This window comes from Lepidochelys olivacea (genome assembly GCF_965140295.1).
Source record: "Lepidochelys olivacea isolate rLepOli2 genome assembly, chromosome: 8".
Taxonomy (NCBI): Eukaryota; Metazoa; Chordata; order Testudines; family Cheloniidae; genus Lepidochelys; species Lepidochelys olivacea.
This window is the reverse complement of record NC_140418.1, coordinates 64,956,240-64,975,200: the sequence shown is the minus strand read 5'-3', so window position 1 is coordinate 64,975,200 and position 18,961 is coordinate 64,956,240. Positions and strand designations below refer to the sequence as shown.

The window sequence follows — 18,961 nt, the reverse complement described above, 5'->3', positions numbered from 1 at the left end:
TGGGTCTTGTACTGAATGTTGCCACAACAAAACACACAATGAAGAGATAGACGATGGTATATAATTCCCCCTTCACTCCCAGTTATTACAAAGGCACACCAGACCCAAAAATCAGCATGACCAGCCAGTCTCAGGGAATCCAGCAACTTTTACAGGCAGAAAAACGTGCAAAAGACAAACTAGAAGAAGCCAAAAAGAGTAAGTATCTGGCCTGCGTTTATTGTATTTTCCCACTGAATACTCATTAGATAAAAACCACTGTATTTATTTTTAAATGTTGGGTTCTTTTTCCTGGCCAGTGCAACTGAGCTGCCCTGGAAGGTATTGCCATTTGCTGCTGGTTTAGCTCAGATGCAAATTACTATCCCCCAGAGCAAATGGGAAGCAGACAGGGTACTGTACCTGACAACGCCACTATCTAGCCCTAAATGAAGTCAAAGTGAGTTTTGCAAGAGTTAGGGATACAAAGTTAGGCCCTTAGTTATGATAACTTAAAGCTTGTGGCTGCTTACTTTTGATTTGGAGGAACTTTAAAAAAAAAATTAGTCAGCCAAAAGGAATATTTCCAAATCAGAAATCTGGATAATTGATAAGCATAATTATATACATGTACTTAAACTGTGCCCATACTTAATCAGGACCTGAGATGCCAGGTGCACTTACTCTGCTGTGCATGAACATACATTCCTACTGTCATCACCTCAACCACTGCCACACCACATGGGATACTCACAGAGCCTTTTTAGCTTAAAACACCTTCCAAACCCCTTGGAGCCAGAAACTGACATCAGAATGCTAAGTGCTTCTGGCAGTGCTGAGGCACGGGGATGAGAGTTAGAGTCCGGAAATACAGAAACCCAGCTATTGTTTTGTCAAAGTTACAAAACATATTTATTGATCAAGTACCTGCTTCATCTATATTATTTTTAAGCAAATTATGTTTGTCTCCTCTTTAAGAATTATTGGTGATTAGGAAACAACTAGAACCTGTCCCTCTCATGAACTATTTTATTATTTAGTATCAGAAACAGGGCAAAAGGTAAGACCTTTCTCTAAAAAGGACAAATTTGAAGTACCAGATTCACTCACAATCTAAAGAACTGGGACAGATTTTTGTCTGTATGCTAAATATTGCAATCTGTGCCTATTAGTGTAAATGACAAAACTCTAAATGACTTAAGTGCAAGTAAGGTCAGGCCTTAGCAAGATTCCCATTTGGGATTTCTAAGATCTAGTTTACAGAAAGTTTGTGTACCGGTATGGTCATTCTGGTTAGGGGGGTGCTTTTTTTACTGTGATAATTATAGTGGGACTGGTGCTTAAAACAGGCATATTGTATTCTCCTTGCCTTACAGGAATAGCTATAGTAGTGTAGGTATAGTCTACAGTAGAAAAGGTTGCTCTATGAGTGTAGCAATACCACAAAAACTTCCTAGTATAGACAGTTTTTACCAGCAAAAATATGCTTTTGGCAACACAGTTTAGAGCAGGTCCTCAAACAAAATAAGGTACACCAGCAATTGGATTTTTATGCCAATATAGCTGCGTCTACACTAGGGCTTTTGCTGGTATAACAGTGGTCTATCGATGGTATTTTCAGAATTCTTCTATGAACCATAATTTAAAGCATTATAGTTTTTTATTCACTGTCTGAATGTCCGTGTTTCACAGCAGTAATTTAACACAGACCAGATATACTAGTTTAAATCCAGAATAATTTCAACAACTTCTGGATTTAGACCTATGTAAATGACAGCAGAATTTGACTCATGATTGGAAATAAATAAAATAGAATGTAAACAAAAAAAACAAATATTTCTGAAACAGTCATTTAAAAATACTAATGTATCTGTTATAATTATCACTTAACAGGTAACCTGTGCACATAGTAATTTGTAAAGCAAGTCAAGCATATTCTGTTTCAATTCAGAAAACACCAACTTTGAGCCAATTTGTACCAGTTAACATCAGAAGATCCTGCTCACAGGTTGGCAATCAGCAAATCTCAGTTGCAAAGCAAAACAGTGAACTTGTCCTACCTGTTCTAATGCAACCCTTTTTATGTTAACTGTAAATATGACCTGCATTGAAAAACAGCTGTTGTGCAACTTCTCCAGTGGATTTTGCAAAGGGGATAAGCAAATGTCCTCTGGAGCCTAGAATGAGACTACCAACTCATTTCATACATTGCAGAAACAACCTTTGAACCCAAATCTCCCTTTAAAATTCTGCCACCTTGCCTCCCCTATTTTCATTAATAATTACCCAGCTCTCAAAAATAAACATGCATTGTCAGAGCAGGGATGTCAGTCCAGCAAGGCTCCTTTTGGACAAAACAAGAGAGAAAAGAAACACTAATAGAAATATGTTTTTAAAACAAATGATGTATCTGGCCTTTTCTTGGTTAATATCTGGTATATAATGTAATATAAAAACTGCATATACCGATCCACTAACATATATTAAATTTGTATAAAGTGCGGCATATCCTCCTCAAAATGAGTATTCCAAATACCTACATGACAGACAATTTAATGATAGGTTTCAGAGTAATAGCCGTGTTAGTCTGTATTCGCAAAAAGGAGTACTTGTGGCACCTTAGAGACTAACCAATTTATTTGAGCATGAGCTTTCGTGAGCTACAGTATGCATCCGATGAAGTGAGCTGTAGCTCACGAAAGCTTATGCTCAAATAAATTGGTTAGTCTCTAAGGTGCCACAAGTACTCCTGTTCTTTAGACAATTTAATGTGGTCTTGAAACTAAAATGTTCTAATTTTTTTTAAGAATGCCATTTTAGTGCTTGGCAAATTACCATCATGTCATCCATATGTAGACACTTACCAGAGAATCCTCAATTATGTATTTGAAATTCCAAAGCATATTTGAGCAAGGCAGCTTTAGTTTAATAGAAAGTGATACATACATTTTTTTTGACTAAAGTAAAATGTGGCATTTGCAGAAATGACCGATTTACCATGATTTAGTTTTTATGCACGACTTCACAAACCTGCAGCAGTCCTAAAAATCTCACCAATACTTTACTAATCAAGTCTAGTATATTACTATTAAAGAACTACTGCTCCAAGAGTACATTTTTATTCCTGGCGCCTTAGAGTCTAACCAATTTATTTGAACATGAGCTTTCATCCGATGAAGTGAGCTGTAGCTCACGAAAGCTTATGCTCAAATAAATTGGTTAGTCTCTAAGGTGCCACAAGTACTCCTTTTCTTTTTGCGAATACAGACTAACACGGCTGTTACTCTGAAACCTGTCATTTTTATTCCTGGCACTATTTAACAATACTTTCCAGCTGAATAGAGGAGATGACAACTAATAAAGGGCTACCGAACCACAAAAGGTGAAACTGCAGCCTGGCCAGCATGATGGCAGTGTAGAGGGGTAAGAGAGCCCTCCCCCCACTCTCCCAGCACCACCTTGCAGGGGTTCGGAGCATCACAGAAGGCGAAGCACCTTCAGCAGAACTGCTATGTCCTTTCCCATACAGGTGGGGAGAGGGGATGGGGAGCAGGCAGAGCCAGTGCTGTTCTGCTGCCTGTGCTCCCCTTCCCCAATAAATGTGCCTTTTCAATGAAATTCTCTTTGTGGAAGATCTGATTATTGTTGCTGAAGTTGGTGGCCATGGTTTTTGGTCAAAACTCGAAGTCAGCATAATTATACATTTACACACACCATCTCAAATTTATTTATTGATTATTTTTGCCCCTCCCAAAATGAATATAGCAATCTCTCTTTGTCATCAGAATGGCCTTCCTGCCTTCAGATATTTCTAGCAGACGCTTCTCAATAGCCTTGGCTGAATTTCGGTTTTGTGCCATCACCAAACATGTAGTACCAGATCCCCTGACTTGAGCAGAGCTATACTGATTTACACAGGCAGAGAATCTGACCCATAAAGTCATCTGTATCCCTGAACAACAGGCCTAACTTTGAAAAGCAAGACTTGTGCAGATAGGGTAGCAGACAAGAGGTTAGTGTTAGACAAACTGATTCATTAATTTTGGCGTGCCTCTAGTAAAACAGCAGGTTTAGATATATTAATACTTAATGTAATCAGGTGCAGCAGTCTATGCCCTATTACATACGTAGGCAGCAATGTCCACTAGCAGCAATTCACCCGTAGCTCTTCCAAAACAAAGTCACTGGTGTGCCATGACCAATGGTATCATGGAGAAACTAAATGGCTGCCACTGTTAAGTGACAACCAGTGTGTGGCAGCAGATATGGTATATCTTACTTACTAGAACACAGTAAAAAAATTTCTGTTTTTTTTAATTCATCAGATTAATTACCAAAACCAGAGAAATCCAATTTTGTAATGTGTCTTAGTTTATTTAATATGGGGTCAGGAGGGATTGTTCGTGATTAAATGGGTAACAAATGTACTAGAGATGGGCCCCAGCTGGAATCCCAAATTTGAAACTCCCCCAGACTTAAGGGTAGCTTAGTTAGTTCTCGAGAACCAAACCCAGATTGTGGATGATGTACATCAGCACAGCTCCCATCAAAGTCAATTGGAGCTCCATGGGTTTACATGTGCTGAGAATCTGACACCCTCATTTAATTATTAAGGGGTAGCGCTATAAAGCTTTAACTGGAAACCCAGATCTGAAGACCTTCAAATTTAGAGGGGTTGTATTTCAAAATAAAGACCCAACCCCAGCTCCAAATTCTGTTGGTTAGGCCAATCTCAAGTATTTACATGAGTCATTCAATCTATGCTTACTGCTTCTGGATATTTGGAGCAGTAACAGAACCTGATGTAGCAAAGTCTGATTCAAGAAATAGAAGAAAAAGAATATACTTTAATCTTAAATGGGTAAAAAAATGTCCATCCTCTGCCCTTCTCTACAAACTCTTAGTGATCTCCAGTGACATGTGGACTCTGACAAATCTAATTAAGTAAACATAAAAACATTCCACAAGATGGGCTGATGTTCAGTAAATCCACCAGGTTCTACACTGTGTATTACTCCTTCTGTATAAAGGCTTTATATAATCATACCTGATCCCTCCTTGAATCCCACAATAAGCACATTCAGTGAGTCAAGTAGCCCATAAATCAATACGAGGCTTTTAGGAATTTACTGCTTCTAAATCTATTCACTGAAATGCTGGTAGTGACTTGGGACTGGCCTGCTCACTGAGCAGATAATTTACCCCTGAATCAGTCATTTTTACTTAGAATTTTCTTGAGTTACAGACCCATTAAAAGCACTTTTTCTGGCAAACTTCAGATTCATTTTTGAGCTATGCCTAGGAGAGTTATATTACTGTATGTTACATCTGATATGGCTTCATATGTACAAAACAACTGAAACCAATCCACAGTAGCATGATGTACTACAGAAGAAATGAACAATTGCCTCAATCTGATGCTGCTGTCTGAACTAAATCATGTACCAAAAGTGGATAGTTAGGGCCTGAAAGTGTTCTTACTTACACCAGTTTTACAACAGGTTTCAGAGTAACAGCCGTGTTAGTCTGTATTTGCAAAAAGAAAAGGAGTACTTGTGGCACCTTAGAGACTAACCAATTTATTTGAGCATAAGCTTTCGTGAGCTACAGTATGCATCCGATGAAGTGAGCTGTAGCTCACGAAAGCTTATGCTCAAATAAATTGGTTAGTCTCTAAGGTGCCACAAGTACTCCTTTTCAGTTTTACAACACTGATTTCAGTAGAGTTACTCCTGATTTACACTGGTGCAACTGACATCAGAATCAGGCCTTCAGTGTCTAGCAGACTCTGAGAAATGGCATTTGAGGACTACATGCAGGGCAATTTTAGTAGGATAGATTCAAAATGTGACATCTCTTGGCAAGTTTCACTGTAAGAGCAGATTAAAGCTGATCAAAATGCTTAATAATGTATAAAGGCCTGGCATATTTAAGGATAGTGTGGGAGGGGTTGTGGGATTGGCTGGTTTTATCTTAGAAATATAAGGAACATCAACTCTTAGCTCTCCGCTTTTGCTGAAGAACTTATCTGGGGGTTTCAGAAAAGGATTTTTTTTTAACTCTCACACTTTAAATAAAGGGAGGTGCATGTGATGAGCCTTTTTCTCCAAAGCATTAATAAGTGTAAAGTTGTGAATAGGTGTTAACCAAAAAAGAAGCTCTTTTAAATAGACTAAGACTTGCTTTCTTAAATGCCCAACGTTCACTCTCATGGTTCTTGGGTGTGTGTGAACAAATGATTTTGGGGATCTCTGACTGAAATAAAAATTGAAAATAAATTGGTTCAAGTCAACCCAAAACAAATATTTCTGGCAAACTGAAAAAGTAAAAAAATATCATTTTTGCTCAGCCTGAAACAAAATACTTAATTTGAGTGGCTTTTACCTATTTTAAATAAAGCTGAAGTAAAATTTCAAATAAAAATCTAAACTTTTGTTTTGAAAACATCAGCATGAAATGTTTAAATTTTTAGGATTTTTTTTTTTACCAAAACAATCCAGCAAATGTTATGCAAATTCACAAAATGTTTTGGTTGACCAGAATCTACAATTTTTGGCCAAAAAAAAAAAAAAAAGTTTCATCTGAAAAATGTCATCATGCTCTGCGTGTGATATCATCATTTCATTCATTTATATGTCATCATAGAGTCTTCCAGGCATGACAAGACCTAATATAAAAACAAAAAACCACAAAAGTGACAAACCCATTTCTTTTTCCCCCTTGTGGATCAGTTTTAAATCTAGCATTTATAGCTCCCTCCAGGAGTGCTGGAAGAATTTTTATAGTAGGGGTGCTGAGAACCATTGAACCAAACTGTAAACCTTGTATAAATAGAAACCACTTCAAGCCAGGGGGTACGGCAGCACCACCAGCAACCCTAGTTCCAGCAACTATGGTTCCCTCAGCTGAAAAGTGCTGGTTTCCCAGACAGCAGTTTGTGGAGAATTTGTAGGATCCTGTAGGGATTAGGGGGATTTTGACAAAATCCTATGAAACAAATACACATATAGATATCAAATTCCAACAGTTATCACAAATTCACCACTTGTTTCATGTTCCAATTCCATAAGCAACATGTTTCTATTAATTCTTTCTCTCTCCTCCTACACAGAGCATCCTGTCAGATCCAGGAGTTACATAGATCATATCCAACACTGCACTGATTTTACACGCTGTTAGTACTCATTGACATCAGTGTGACTGTTCACAGTGTGTAAAGTTAAGCATGTACATAAGTCATTTCAGAATCAGGGCCTTAGTCTTTATTACAGCTAAGGGTCACTTAGCATAATACAGTAAAAGCTGGGTTATCCGACACTTTATTAACCAGAAAGCGCTATTAACTGGCATTTCTGATATCTCCCATCTAGTAATTGGGACTAGTATACTGCCCAGGAGGTTATGCAATTGTACATTCTGCACTCTACTTTCATGCAAAAGAGGCAGAAGACAAGTAAGCAAGCGGCCGTCAGGGATTTATTCAAAACAGCAGCTTCCAGGGTGTCATAGGGTCATTACAGATTCAGCCCAATCTCCTACACCTTCTACATCTACAAATGATAATTGATGTTGATAATGATGACTCTGAGGCACTGCAAGATCCTGAAGTGTCTTCTGAATCATCAAAGATTAAATTATATTCAGTATAGTTTTAATGTTAAGTGTATTTTTAGTGATCTGGGTGTATGCCATGTGCTTCCCATAGTGATATATAGTTTCATAAGATAACCTACTGTATAGAAAACTTTACCTGTATAAACGTAAGTGCTTCAAGAAACCAACCACTCTGCAGTGCAGTACTGGAATGATGAGTCCTTGTATACTATTTTATTCTTGATTAATTTTATTGTATTCTAATTCTTTGAAAATTGGTATTCCATTGGTAAGTATAATTCTTAGCTAACCGCACACTCCTGCCCCTTCCCCCCCCCATTCCTAACATGCCAGATAACAAAGATTTTTCTGTAATAAATAAATAAATTAATATTGATTTTGCCATCACTTTCATGTTTCCACACATTAGAAAACACAAGCTGCTTTGATGTCCTCTGTGTCTTAATCACCCACCTGTGCATTTTACAAGTGTTAGGATGAAAGGGGGGCGGGCAATAAAATGTAAATGTTGCAACTTAGCTTGTTAGTGGCTGAGCTGTATCTTCAAAGTGCCTTGGAAATTTGCCAGCATTAAATAGAATCCAGTTGGTGTGGACTGAAGGGTTCCTGGCAGCGAATCAATACAGCAAATCTTATAGAATAATGTCTCTTCCAATCAGTGACAACTCAAACCTGTTCTCTGATTGCTACTGTTGCCAATTAAGCAAAGATAAGCATTTTATTTGAACATGAAGCAGTGATAAGAAATGGTCATTTATGTTGTGATAAAGAAAATCAGTTGAAAATGCCGTATGCTCTATTGTTGACAACCCTACCCATTTTTTATGATTGTTGTGTACTTGTAGACAAGAAGGGCCTGATACCATAGGTTGGGCGCTTTCGTGACTTAGGACCACAAGTTCTATTGGCTTTCAGTGGAACCTGTGTTCCCTAAATCATTTAGGCACTCCTGAAAATCTTACTAGTAATCTGCAAGCAATCAAAACTCTCAAGTACTTTACTGGGGATTCAGCACATGGAATACTATGCTGTGTAGAATAAGTACTGTGTGGAGACAACCATCTCTTCAGGCACAATGCTAATTTCAAAGTAACCCTATGTTTCCTCTCTCTGTCCAGGAAAGGGAAAGAGACTGAAGCAAGCCAAAGAAGAAGCCATAGCAGAGATAGACCACTACAGGTTACAGAGGGAGAGGGAATTCAGGCACAAACAATCTAATGTAAGTAAGAAGCTTACATACATATTTCACTATGTCCATGGAAGTCAATAGAGAAGGGGAGGACATGATTCAATAAGCATTGTATTAAGTCCTTACTGTAGATCCTTTATATACGGTACACTATCAGCTGTCCAACAATTCATAATGAATTTACTTATTCACTGAAAATATTAGCAATGGGGCTGGACTTCAAAGTTCGGCTCTTTTCACAAACTTCAGGGACTTTTGGATCTGGGGCTTTGGATCCAAACCTTACTAAAATTCAGGACTGTTCAGATGCTGGGGATCATTCAGGCCCGTCTCTTGGGAAATATATATAATGCACATATTTTTTGAAAAGTACCTTCAGTTTCTCTTTTTTAATGCCAGGCAGATTTTCTGTTAACATCAGAGCAGAAGCTGGAGTAAGGTACAATTCTGGTTGCTAACTAATATACAAAGAGTTCAGCTGCAGTGACTCAAAGCTTATCGATGTCAACAGTTATCTTTTCACTGACTTCAGAAGGCTTTGGGTCAGGCCCTATGAAAAGCTATTGCGTTTATTCATTTATAGTGTCGGACAAAATTTTACAGGCAAAACGTTTTTTCAGTGAAAAATGCAGATTCAACAACACCACAACGTTTTACAAGTTTGTGTTTATGTCATCAAAATTTGGTTGCAAAAAAACCAAAACAAAAAACAGAATTCTGATCAAATGTGAACTTTTTGTTTTGGAAAATTTTTGGTTTGAAATGACTTTTCATTGCAAAATTTCCTTAATTTGTTTATATACATAAAAATCCAAAATGATCTTTCTTTCAACTTTTTGATTCATCAACAAGTGGAAAAATATTCACTTTTGGTCCAAGCCAAACAATTTTTCTAAACTGTCCGTGAAATGCAAAATCTATTATTTATCTAGTTCTGATCATTTAATCTTAGCTTCCAACTATGCACACAGCAACATCTGTTCAAAACTGATTTTTTTTCCATTACATTTTTCAGAGTAAAACAGTAATCTGGCTGGCATTTTTTCACCTGAATTTCTGAAATTTAGTAAATTTTAGATATTCCATCATTTTTCAATTTTCTTTGCTGTTTTCATGAAGGGGTATCACAAACTATTCTCTTTGCTTTACTGGACTTCCTTTTTGTCTGATTCCGTGTAAAGCTACAACAGCTGAATGGGGTGGGGAGGAGAAGAGGAAGTCAAATTTATCAGCTTGTCACTTCAGCCAGAGTGTCAGCTCCAAGAGATAATCTCACAGTAAAGCAGGCAGACTTGTCCTGCACATGCTATTTCAGATTTTTACTGACAATTGAAAAAAAGGTAAAATATCTTTCAGATGTGTTCACCTTTACATTCAAGCCAGAAAGAGAGAAATTGTCGTCTGATGTCTGAAACAGCAAAGGAGACAGAAATTTCTCTGTGCCTTACTTTGAGCAAAGGAGAAAGAAATTTCTCTGTGCATTATTTTGAGCACAATCTTCTCATTACACCCACAATTACCACACTGAGCTAATATTGTAGATTGTGAATTGAAGCAGTTTACACAAGACTACAAGAGCACATACAGCTCTTCCAGTGCCAGCATGTTGTAAACGATCATTACAACCCTCCTTCACTTTCCCTGACCCCTTTATGTCGGACATTTGTCTGTCCCAGAAGAATGACAACATTATTAACCCAAGCCTGGAGGGCAGTACGGAGGGCAGTGCCAGAGCAGTGGTCCCTAACTAGTTCATGTGCTGGCTCATGTGTTCCTATGAAAACATTTATAATTCCACAGTTATTACAGCCACATTTAAAGTTCCCCATTGTACTTAGCATCTTGACTGTGGCTCATTAGAGACATGTTGGACTAAATTCTGTGCGGACTCACACCCCAGCCACAACGTATCAGACCATAATACACAATAACAATAAACAACAATTGGTGTTGAATAAGAGTGATAATTGCTAATATCCACTTTAGCAGCGTGCAAAATTTGAGCACAGATCTGGATCCAAAATTTGCCAAACGGCTCTATCTTTATAGCAGACTAAATCAACTCTCTCCCCAGGATTCTAACTTTGGGGTGTACAAAATCCATTTCTGAATGTTGAGAGTCTCTCTCATAGTGAAATAACACTATGGCCCTTCCACATGAGGATCTCCAAGAGCTCGATAAACATGAATGAATTAAGCCTAAGAAATGGAGTGTAAATAAGTGCATAATTTACCTGGTTAATTTAAACTACAATGAACGGGTTACACAACATCCTTAAGGTATGGCACCTACCTATGGAGATACAAGGCCTGATGCTGATCTCATTCATACCAGATGTAAGATTAGGAGCAACACTATGGAAGTCATTGGTCTGACACTGCGGTAAAATCCTCACAAGTCAAAACAGATCATAACTTAAATACAACATCAAATGAAGTTCAATAATATGAAGGGTTTGAAATCAGTAGTAGAAAACAAGAACATGAAAAAATCTAGGCAGAAATTCAATCGTTAATTAACTTATAACACTGTATGTTTTTCCTATGGTGTGAATTAAGGGGGAAGGGTCCCTGGTGTGGAGGAGGCTCCACCCAAGTGCGTAGTAACACTCTTGAGCATTTTCCATAGGGTTGATTTGGAGACAACATCTAGCTACCCTGAATCTGCATAAAGTTCTCTCTATGGAGATGGCTCGCTATGTGGAAGGAGTCAGATCTTTCCCAAGTAAAGGCCCTCAGGGTTTGGCCCAAAGTTAAGATACATATAATGCTAATTATTATCCTCAGAAAAATAATTATTACAGATAATGATAATCCCTTCCCAGCATTTAAAATTTTGTTTGTTTCCTTTTATTTCTCTCAAACTAGCAAAAGTTTTAATTCTATATTATAGATCAATTGTTTACTCGATGCTACTTAGAAAATGAATATCATTTCAATGGAAATCCTTCTAAAGGATAATCTTTATTCATTCACTTTGTCATCTTTGAAGGCAAAAATTGGGCTAAAGTCACAAGGAAAATGAATTTGGTGATATTAGGTGAGCAGCAAGAGACCACTGATTTGGTCGCCTTCATGTATCCTCTCTACACACACATAACATGCATCTTTTGAAAGCTTATTATGTCTACTTTAAGATGAAGTATATTGTGGACCTGTCAAATGGTGCTGTTACCACAGAAATGAGAACAAACAATGACACTATCAACACGTTAAAATGACTACTTTGAAATATTTGCATTAGTTTCTGGTAGTTTAATGACTCTCTGTACTATTTCAAGACATGAAATCGGATTTTTTTGTGACCTCAAATCATCACAATAGCAATCTAAAGGGTAAAACAAAATGTAATAATAAATTTGTTAAGAGCACTCAGGGCCTCAAATGCAAAAAAATCACAAGCCACGTAGAACACAGCTGAATTGCTTACCTGCAGCATTTGATTTGCAGTACAAGCTGCATACACATCAGAATCAACAAGAAGCTTTAGCAATCCTGCATCTCCCCAGAATTTCCCAATACATGCTATAAAACAGCACAAGGTACAAATCATAGAATCATAGAATATCAGGGTTGGAAGGGACCTCGGGAGGTCATCTAGTCCAACCCCCTGCTCAAAAGCAGGACCCATACCCAATTAAATCATCCCAGCCAGGGCTTTGTCAAGCCTGACCTTAAAAACTTCTAAGGAAGGAGATTCCACCACCTCCCTAGGCAACGCATTCCAGTGTTTCACCACCCTCCTAGTGAAAAAGTTTTTCCTAATATCCAACCTAAACCTCCCCCACTGCAACTTGAGACCATTACTCCTTGTCCTGTCCTCTTCCACCACTGAGAATAGTCTAGAACCATCCTCTCTGGAACTCTCTCTCAGGTAGTTGAAAGCAGCTATCAAATCCCCCCTCATTCTTCTCTTCCGCAGACTAAACAATCCCAGTTCCCTCAGCCTCTCCTCATAACTCATGTGTTCCAGACCCCTAATCATTTTGCTGTTCATATTGGTACCAAGTTCATTTGAGACAGTCCATTTCACTTGCCGAGCAACAGCATACAGCTGCTGATTCTTGGTGTCAAGGACATGCTGCTGTCCTACAGCGGCTGACATTTCAGCACTGTAGGACAGACTCTGGCCTTGGCAGCTGTCTTGTATCCACAATAGGTGCATATGCAACTACTGTGTAGGTGCTTTTCTTTGTTGCAAGCTATCAATATCATTTGGTATTGGCAGGACATCATGAGGTAATAGTCTTAAAGACACCAGGAGAAATCTTGGACAGAGTTCATTGGTAAGATACCAAAATTTATTTTCTCAAGTACTTTTTCATGGCAAGTCAGTTCTGGACGTGTTCTAGTTTTTCAAATGCTGCATACTGCATCAGAGACTCTAATTACTCGGGGAGACTAAGTGACTTTTCTTTCCCATGGTTCAGTGAATTTCTCATGATGCTGGACTATCTGCAGTTTGTTCTTGAAATAGCACTCTAGCCACGGAATGGAAGGTATTCTTTCCATCAGCGGTCTCTGTGTTGATGTCTATACTATCATCTCCATCATGAATGAGATTTCTACCAGCATGAAGTGGTTCAATTCCGTTTGGAATGAGCACACCTCACTGGAGTCTTTCTACTTCGGCTGTTGCCGCATTAGTCATGAATCACCTTAGCTCATCATAATTGATGCAGAATCCCTGATGATGTTGTATGTCAATTAAATTGCATGACCCAAACTCAGGTGTAGCTGCGTAGCAAAGCTTATGTGTAATGGTGTGATAATTTTGGACCTGTTAAATACTATGCACTGCACGACTGAGAAGCAACTCCTCTGACTGTCTTCTGTCTGAGTTATATGCCTCTTTATCTAGCAACCAAAGGACAAACTCCTGCACTAATTAGGGTACAAAAGCAGCTAAGCTCTGTAAACTGCAATCACCTGGCATTGGATAATATGCGGAGGCTTTCATTTTGGCTATTTCAGACTGAAGGACTGAAGTAGCATTATACAAAACCACTTGTTCATTTGAAAGCTGGTCATCAGGCTCACTCATCAGAAGAACATCTATAAAACATTTGGATGAGTTAAGTTCCTGCTTCAGATGACTAGCAGCTTAGATACCATCAGCTAATGTCATTGCACTGAAGAGAATGATGGTAGACTTGCCTTGTCCATGTTGTGCATGGAATGAATTTGCAAAACCTCATTGTTGTTTCTGATCTTGCCTGTAATTTGGGACTGGAATAGCTTGCAGCTTCTACATCTGAGAGAAGTAGAGCTTTATAGCTTTTTAGCAGCTTGGACAGGAGAAGAGCCTTCTTGTTTCACATAAAGATCATTGTCTATCTCTTCAATCAGCTGATAAAATGCAGTGTCATAAGTGTAACTAGATGGTTTTGCTTTAAGATTTATTTTACATAAATAGGAAGAAAGGCATGTTGAGTGATACAGTGCATCCTTAGCAATCAAGTCTTCCACACATAGTCTGTGCAACATGTCATCATCTCCTCTTTCAAGTGCTGTCTCCCTTACATTGGTTGCTCTCTAAAATGTTTCTAATTTACAACTTTTCTTATTTTTCTTGCGTGTTTCTCTCAAGTAAACAATGCACCAGGATCAAACACTGGAGGATGTGCTTGCTCTGGTGACTATGAAAGCATGTGAACATGATGCTCTCTGCTCAGATTCAGAGTCTGTTTTCTTTCCTGGGTTCAATACATTCCTGACATGTGCCAAATTTGACTTGCTTGTGTTTTTCCAAAAGCAGCCCCGGTGATAGAATATTGGTGGCACATCACCTAAACTAGATAACTCATCCAGTCGCCACCAATACAATTAATCTCTCCTGGCTTCGGCTGCCAGCACCACAGAATTCTGTGCAGTTCTGATGGCTTCTGACAGTTTTGCGTTCTTTTGATTTTTTTGACAAACAACTCATTTTTCAATGCTTGTGGGGAATCTTTTTCTCTTTAACGTAAGCTTTACGGGACTTGTATCCTCCACAACTTCATATATTTCCCTGTGAAGGTAAAATTCCCATGGTATATTGTGAGCACTATCACAACCACCACCACCATTTTCCATTTTGTAGACGTATACAAATTTGTGCTAAATTAGATACAGTTTAGACCTATGATACTATCAAAATTGCCATTTCCATTTAGTGAGCACTTGATTGAAGCCCAGCATGAAGCTGTGTATTGTCATCTCTAAAAGGAATACTGATCTGTGCAAAATTAAATTTAAAAGCTAGATTCTAGACTATTTCAGTGGCTTGTACTACATGCATAGGCAATTACAAATTAAAACCTCCTACCAGGCAAACTATTTGCTACATTGTATGTACAAAAGCTTATAAATGGAGGCACATTACATTAGGAATTCACATGCATTTAAATCTACCCACTATGCAGTATAAACCATTGGCACATAATCTGCTACTACTGGTGCCCAAACTTCAGCAAGAGTTTGATCTTGTCAGCAAATTTCAATTGAAAATATAGGAAACTATAATCACGTGTGAGACCCTGACAATTCAGAATATGCAATGCAAAAACATTTCATGTAAGTATGTTGCAATATGTTGATATTTGCCCTTTTTATCACATGATAAACAGCGTCATCATTTCTGAAAAGAAAAACAAACTTGGCCATGCAAAACTAATATATATTTTTTAATGCATTGTCATTTGGTAGCTTGGACCAATAAACACCACATTGAGGTGTTGAAATTAATGTAAACAGTATTTGTGGAACTGTGCAAAAAACGACAATCATTTTGGGTACCATTGTTTCACTTTGCCTTAAGGCTTACAGTACCCCTTGATAGCTCTACATCAGACCTCATCTAAACACACACAAAATAAATTTTCCAATGATACATGATGAGGGTGTGCCAACATTAAACTCCAAAAATATGGCCCTTTTTGGAGAATTGCTGCTCACCTATATGCTCCCTTGTATCTTGTGACCATTGGACCACAACACAATTTGCCTCAACAAGTAGCCTCGGCTCAAGAGAACCACAAGACTGAAACAGTAGTAAGGGTGTGCCTTGGAACCACAAAACCTAAAATTCATACTATGTATTGCTCCTTTATCACACTCACAGGATGTTCTCTTTAGCTATGGGTAGCTACTGTATATTGCACTATTTTTAGAATTATCTGCAACAACAGACCAGAGAAAAACAGCAACTCTTATGGAAAAGCCCTATAGAACTGAATATTGATGACTACAACTGGATTCTATAGAGATCTAAGAGGCTATCAATCTCTATTCATTTCTTTTCCCAGGTTTTGTGAGCCATCCTACAGCAAGGAAGATTATGTTCGATTAAACTCTTTAGGACTTTTCTATAAGGGAAGCACACTCACAGGAAGTTGGGGCAGTGGAGGGATAAGTCACAGATTTGGAATGTGTGCATCTGTTTACAACATAACCTTGCTAAAATGTTCCGCTAGTCAAGAAAGAAGGGAAGATACAATTACATCCAAAGCGAGTGTCCTGATATTTATTGTGCCAGAAGCTGTCTGGTATTTGGCCAGATAAGAAAATGTAATATTAAAAGGCCTCAAATGAGGCCTATTGAGGGTTATACATCAGTAACCATGGAAGATGTTTCAGTGCTTTGGAAACACAAAGGCTTCATTTTTATTTATTTATTTATTAGGAAGCATTCCCATCTTCCACACTTCAAAAGCCATGGTTTGCATTAATTTTATAAGCTCAAACAACCTATCAGTGATAGAATGTCATGGATTAATCAATAAAATGAAAATATTCAAAAATGTTAAAGAGAAAAAACTCTTCATAAACATTGTACGCAACAGTGACATTGGAAACCTGCACTACATGGGGACATTTCAACGCTAACAAGTATCCAAAGCGTTCCCATTAATCCTGTTTATTATGTTTATGGTTTAATGTACTTTAAACCTTACTTTTACAGAGCACTGTGAAAGGTTTGCATAATGTTTATGTTCGGGGATAGAAAGACATTCTTAGAGGCTGCCCTGGCTACAGTAAACATGGCTGTGATGTAAGCCTTTATTTTGCTCATAGGGTTTCTCTTGTTTTGCCTTTGTAGATAATGGGATCCCAAGGTAACCTCTCCACTAAAATAGAAGAGCAAACAACAGAAAAAATCCGAGACATCACCAGTAGCTTCCACAAGTATATGGAAAACATAATGAAACAACTTTTGAACATTGTATATGACATCAAGCCTGAAATTCACCCAAACTACAGAGACACAGTTTAAATCCCATTGATGTGTGCATGTATCAACAGAAGGCACACTGTTTTCCTAGTAACCCAAATCATCATCTCCTTTATGGGATTGTTTGTACGTGAAAGAGAAACACTAAGCCCAAAGCACACAGCTATACACAAAAATTTTTATGTGACAAAATTCTACGAGGTTTCCCAAGAATTTGGTGGAATGGATTTGTTTTTCCTATTGATAGCTATTACCCTGTCATTTAAATAGTAGAAAGTTGACAACAGCAGAACAAGTGATTATTTGACACTGACAGCTTTTTAGTGGGTGTCTTTATTTCTTTTCTTATATAAAGTGTTCTGTACTACTTGGGGTATTGCATGAAATTGTTTGTCCCAATCCTTAGTACATTTAAAATGATCAGATATGTAATAATGTTTCATTTTACTTAAAATTAAAGAACTTCTTTCTTGTTTTGAGCAAATGGACTGTGTTGGTTATGGATATTATAGTAGTAGGCTGTTTCAGTTTCCTGTATGCATTTGCAATGACATGTCTAGAGTAATGACCCTTAAATCATAATTCAGACAAGTTGGGTGACCAACACGACTAGAACAACGCTACATGCAATAACATAGTTCATATTTCCACAGTGGTGGCTCTTCGTAATTTGTAAAATGTAAATGCACAATATAGTTCTGGCTGATTTTACATATTTACCTGCCCATGCCACTCTCAAAGAATTGTCCTACTGTTAAATTGCACCATATACCCTACAGGCTTTGCTTTAGGTCTGAAAATCGATATAAATGATTTATACTAATAATGAAATAGCTTTAGCTCAAGATACATAACAGAATATCTGTCATGAAGCAAAAAAAATTAGGTAGGGCTGTTTTCTGCAATCCTTACATTGAATAGTACCTAAATCCATGAGGAGTTTCACTGAAATCAAATTACTTAGGGCCAGATCCTGTTGCTTTTACATTGGGCCAGATTCTCCCATCTTTACTCACCTTGAGTAGTACGTGAGTCCTCAAATAGCTCCATTGATTTTTGTGGAGTAGAATACCACTCAAGGTGAGAATAGCAGAATCTGCCCCATCCTGATCCAGCCCCTTAGAAGTCATTGGAAAAACTCCCATTAACTTCAATGGGATTTTGATCAGGCCCTATGTCATGAGCTCAGCTGAATGCTTGTTTTCATTAGAAAATTATGTCAAGTTAGATCATAACCTTAAGGAGTTGCAATAACTAGCAAAACAATTACCATGACTTTTTTTAGTCTATGTAGACTGAAACAAGTTGTGTTCCACTTCATGCCAGTGGGTCATAGGCAAATCCTTGTTCCAGTTAGGTTTACCCAGATGACATGGCGTTAAACACAGCTTGTCTCTGTGCAGAGAGACTGCACTGCCATAGTAAACTGTGTCAGTTAACATGAGTCCTCAAGGTTGTATCCTAATTCTATATAATCATCTAGTGAAAACAAGTGCTGATTATTACATTTTCTGTGGTTGCTTAGACTCTGTGTATACAAGCATACTTCAGACATGAAAATTTATGTCTGTTCTGAATTCCAGACTAAGAGAATACTGAGTATCAAGGAAAATATTTTTTGGGTGGCTTCTTAGCAGTTGCTAACAGAGCACTTATTCTGATGTTTCAAAATGAAAAGATACACTGATTTGCTAGTGGAATGAAGATATGGTGTGAGTTAAAACAATTCAGGGAGAATGGTGTAAGACAATTTCTTGTAATGGTTGCAACTTAAAAGTGTGGAATAATTGTTTTCAGAAAGCTTTAAAGCTTTTCAGACAGAGGATTATCTTCTGATTTCAGTTAATCTGGTGTAATGCCAAAATAAGTACAGTGATTTTAGTGGAGGTACTCCAAATGTGCACAGGATTAACTGAACCTGGTGTACAATGTAGAGGATAACTAACTTAATTGTTTCAGAGTAGCGG

At 37.8% G+C, this 18,961-nt stretch overlaps 1 protein-coding gene across 1 annotated transcript; it reads left to right on the top strand.

The window, feature by feature from the left end:
- The first annotated feature begins 99 nt into the window (after positions 1–99).
- ATP6V1G3 (ATPase H+ transporting V1 subunit G3) lies at positions 100–17,362 on the top strand. The gene is made up of 3 exons (XM_084635934.1): positions 100–198; positions 8,712–8,812; positions 16,863–17,362. The coding sequence occupies exons 1-3, from the start codon at positions 117–119 to the stop codon at positions 17,034–17,036; spliced, it is 357 nt and encodes a 118-aa protein (XP_084492060.1). The 5' UTR covers positions 100–116; the 3' UTR covers positions 17,037–17,362.
- Positions 17,363–18,961: the final 1,599 nt, after the last annotated feature.

Excerpts from the sequence above, each read along its gene's own strand:
- ATP6V1G3 (XM_084635934.1), top strand. The coding sequence starts at position 117 with ATGACCAGCCAGTCTCAGGGAATCCAGCAACTTTTACAGGCAGAAAAA. Across the intron at positions 199-8,711 it reads ACTAGAAGAAGCCAAAAAGA|GAAAGGGAAAGAGACTGAAG; the intron begins GTAAGTATCTGG and ends CTCTCTGTCCAG. Across the intron at positions 8,813-16,862 it reads TCAGGCACAAACAATCTAAT|ATAATGGGATCCCAAGGTAA; the intron begins GTAAGTAAGAAG and ends TTGCCTTTGTAG.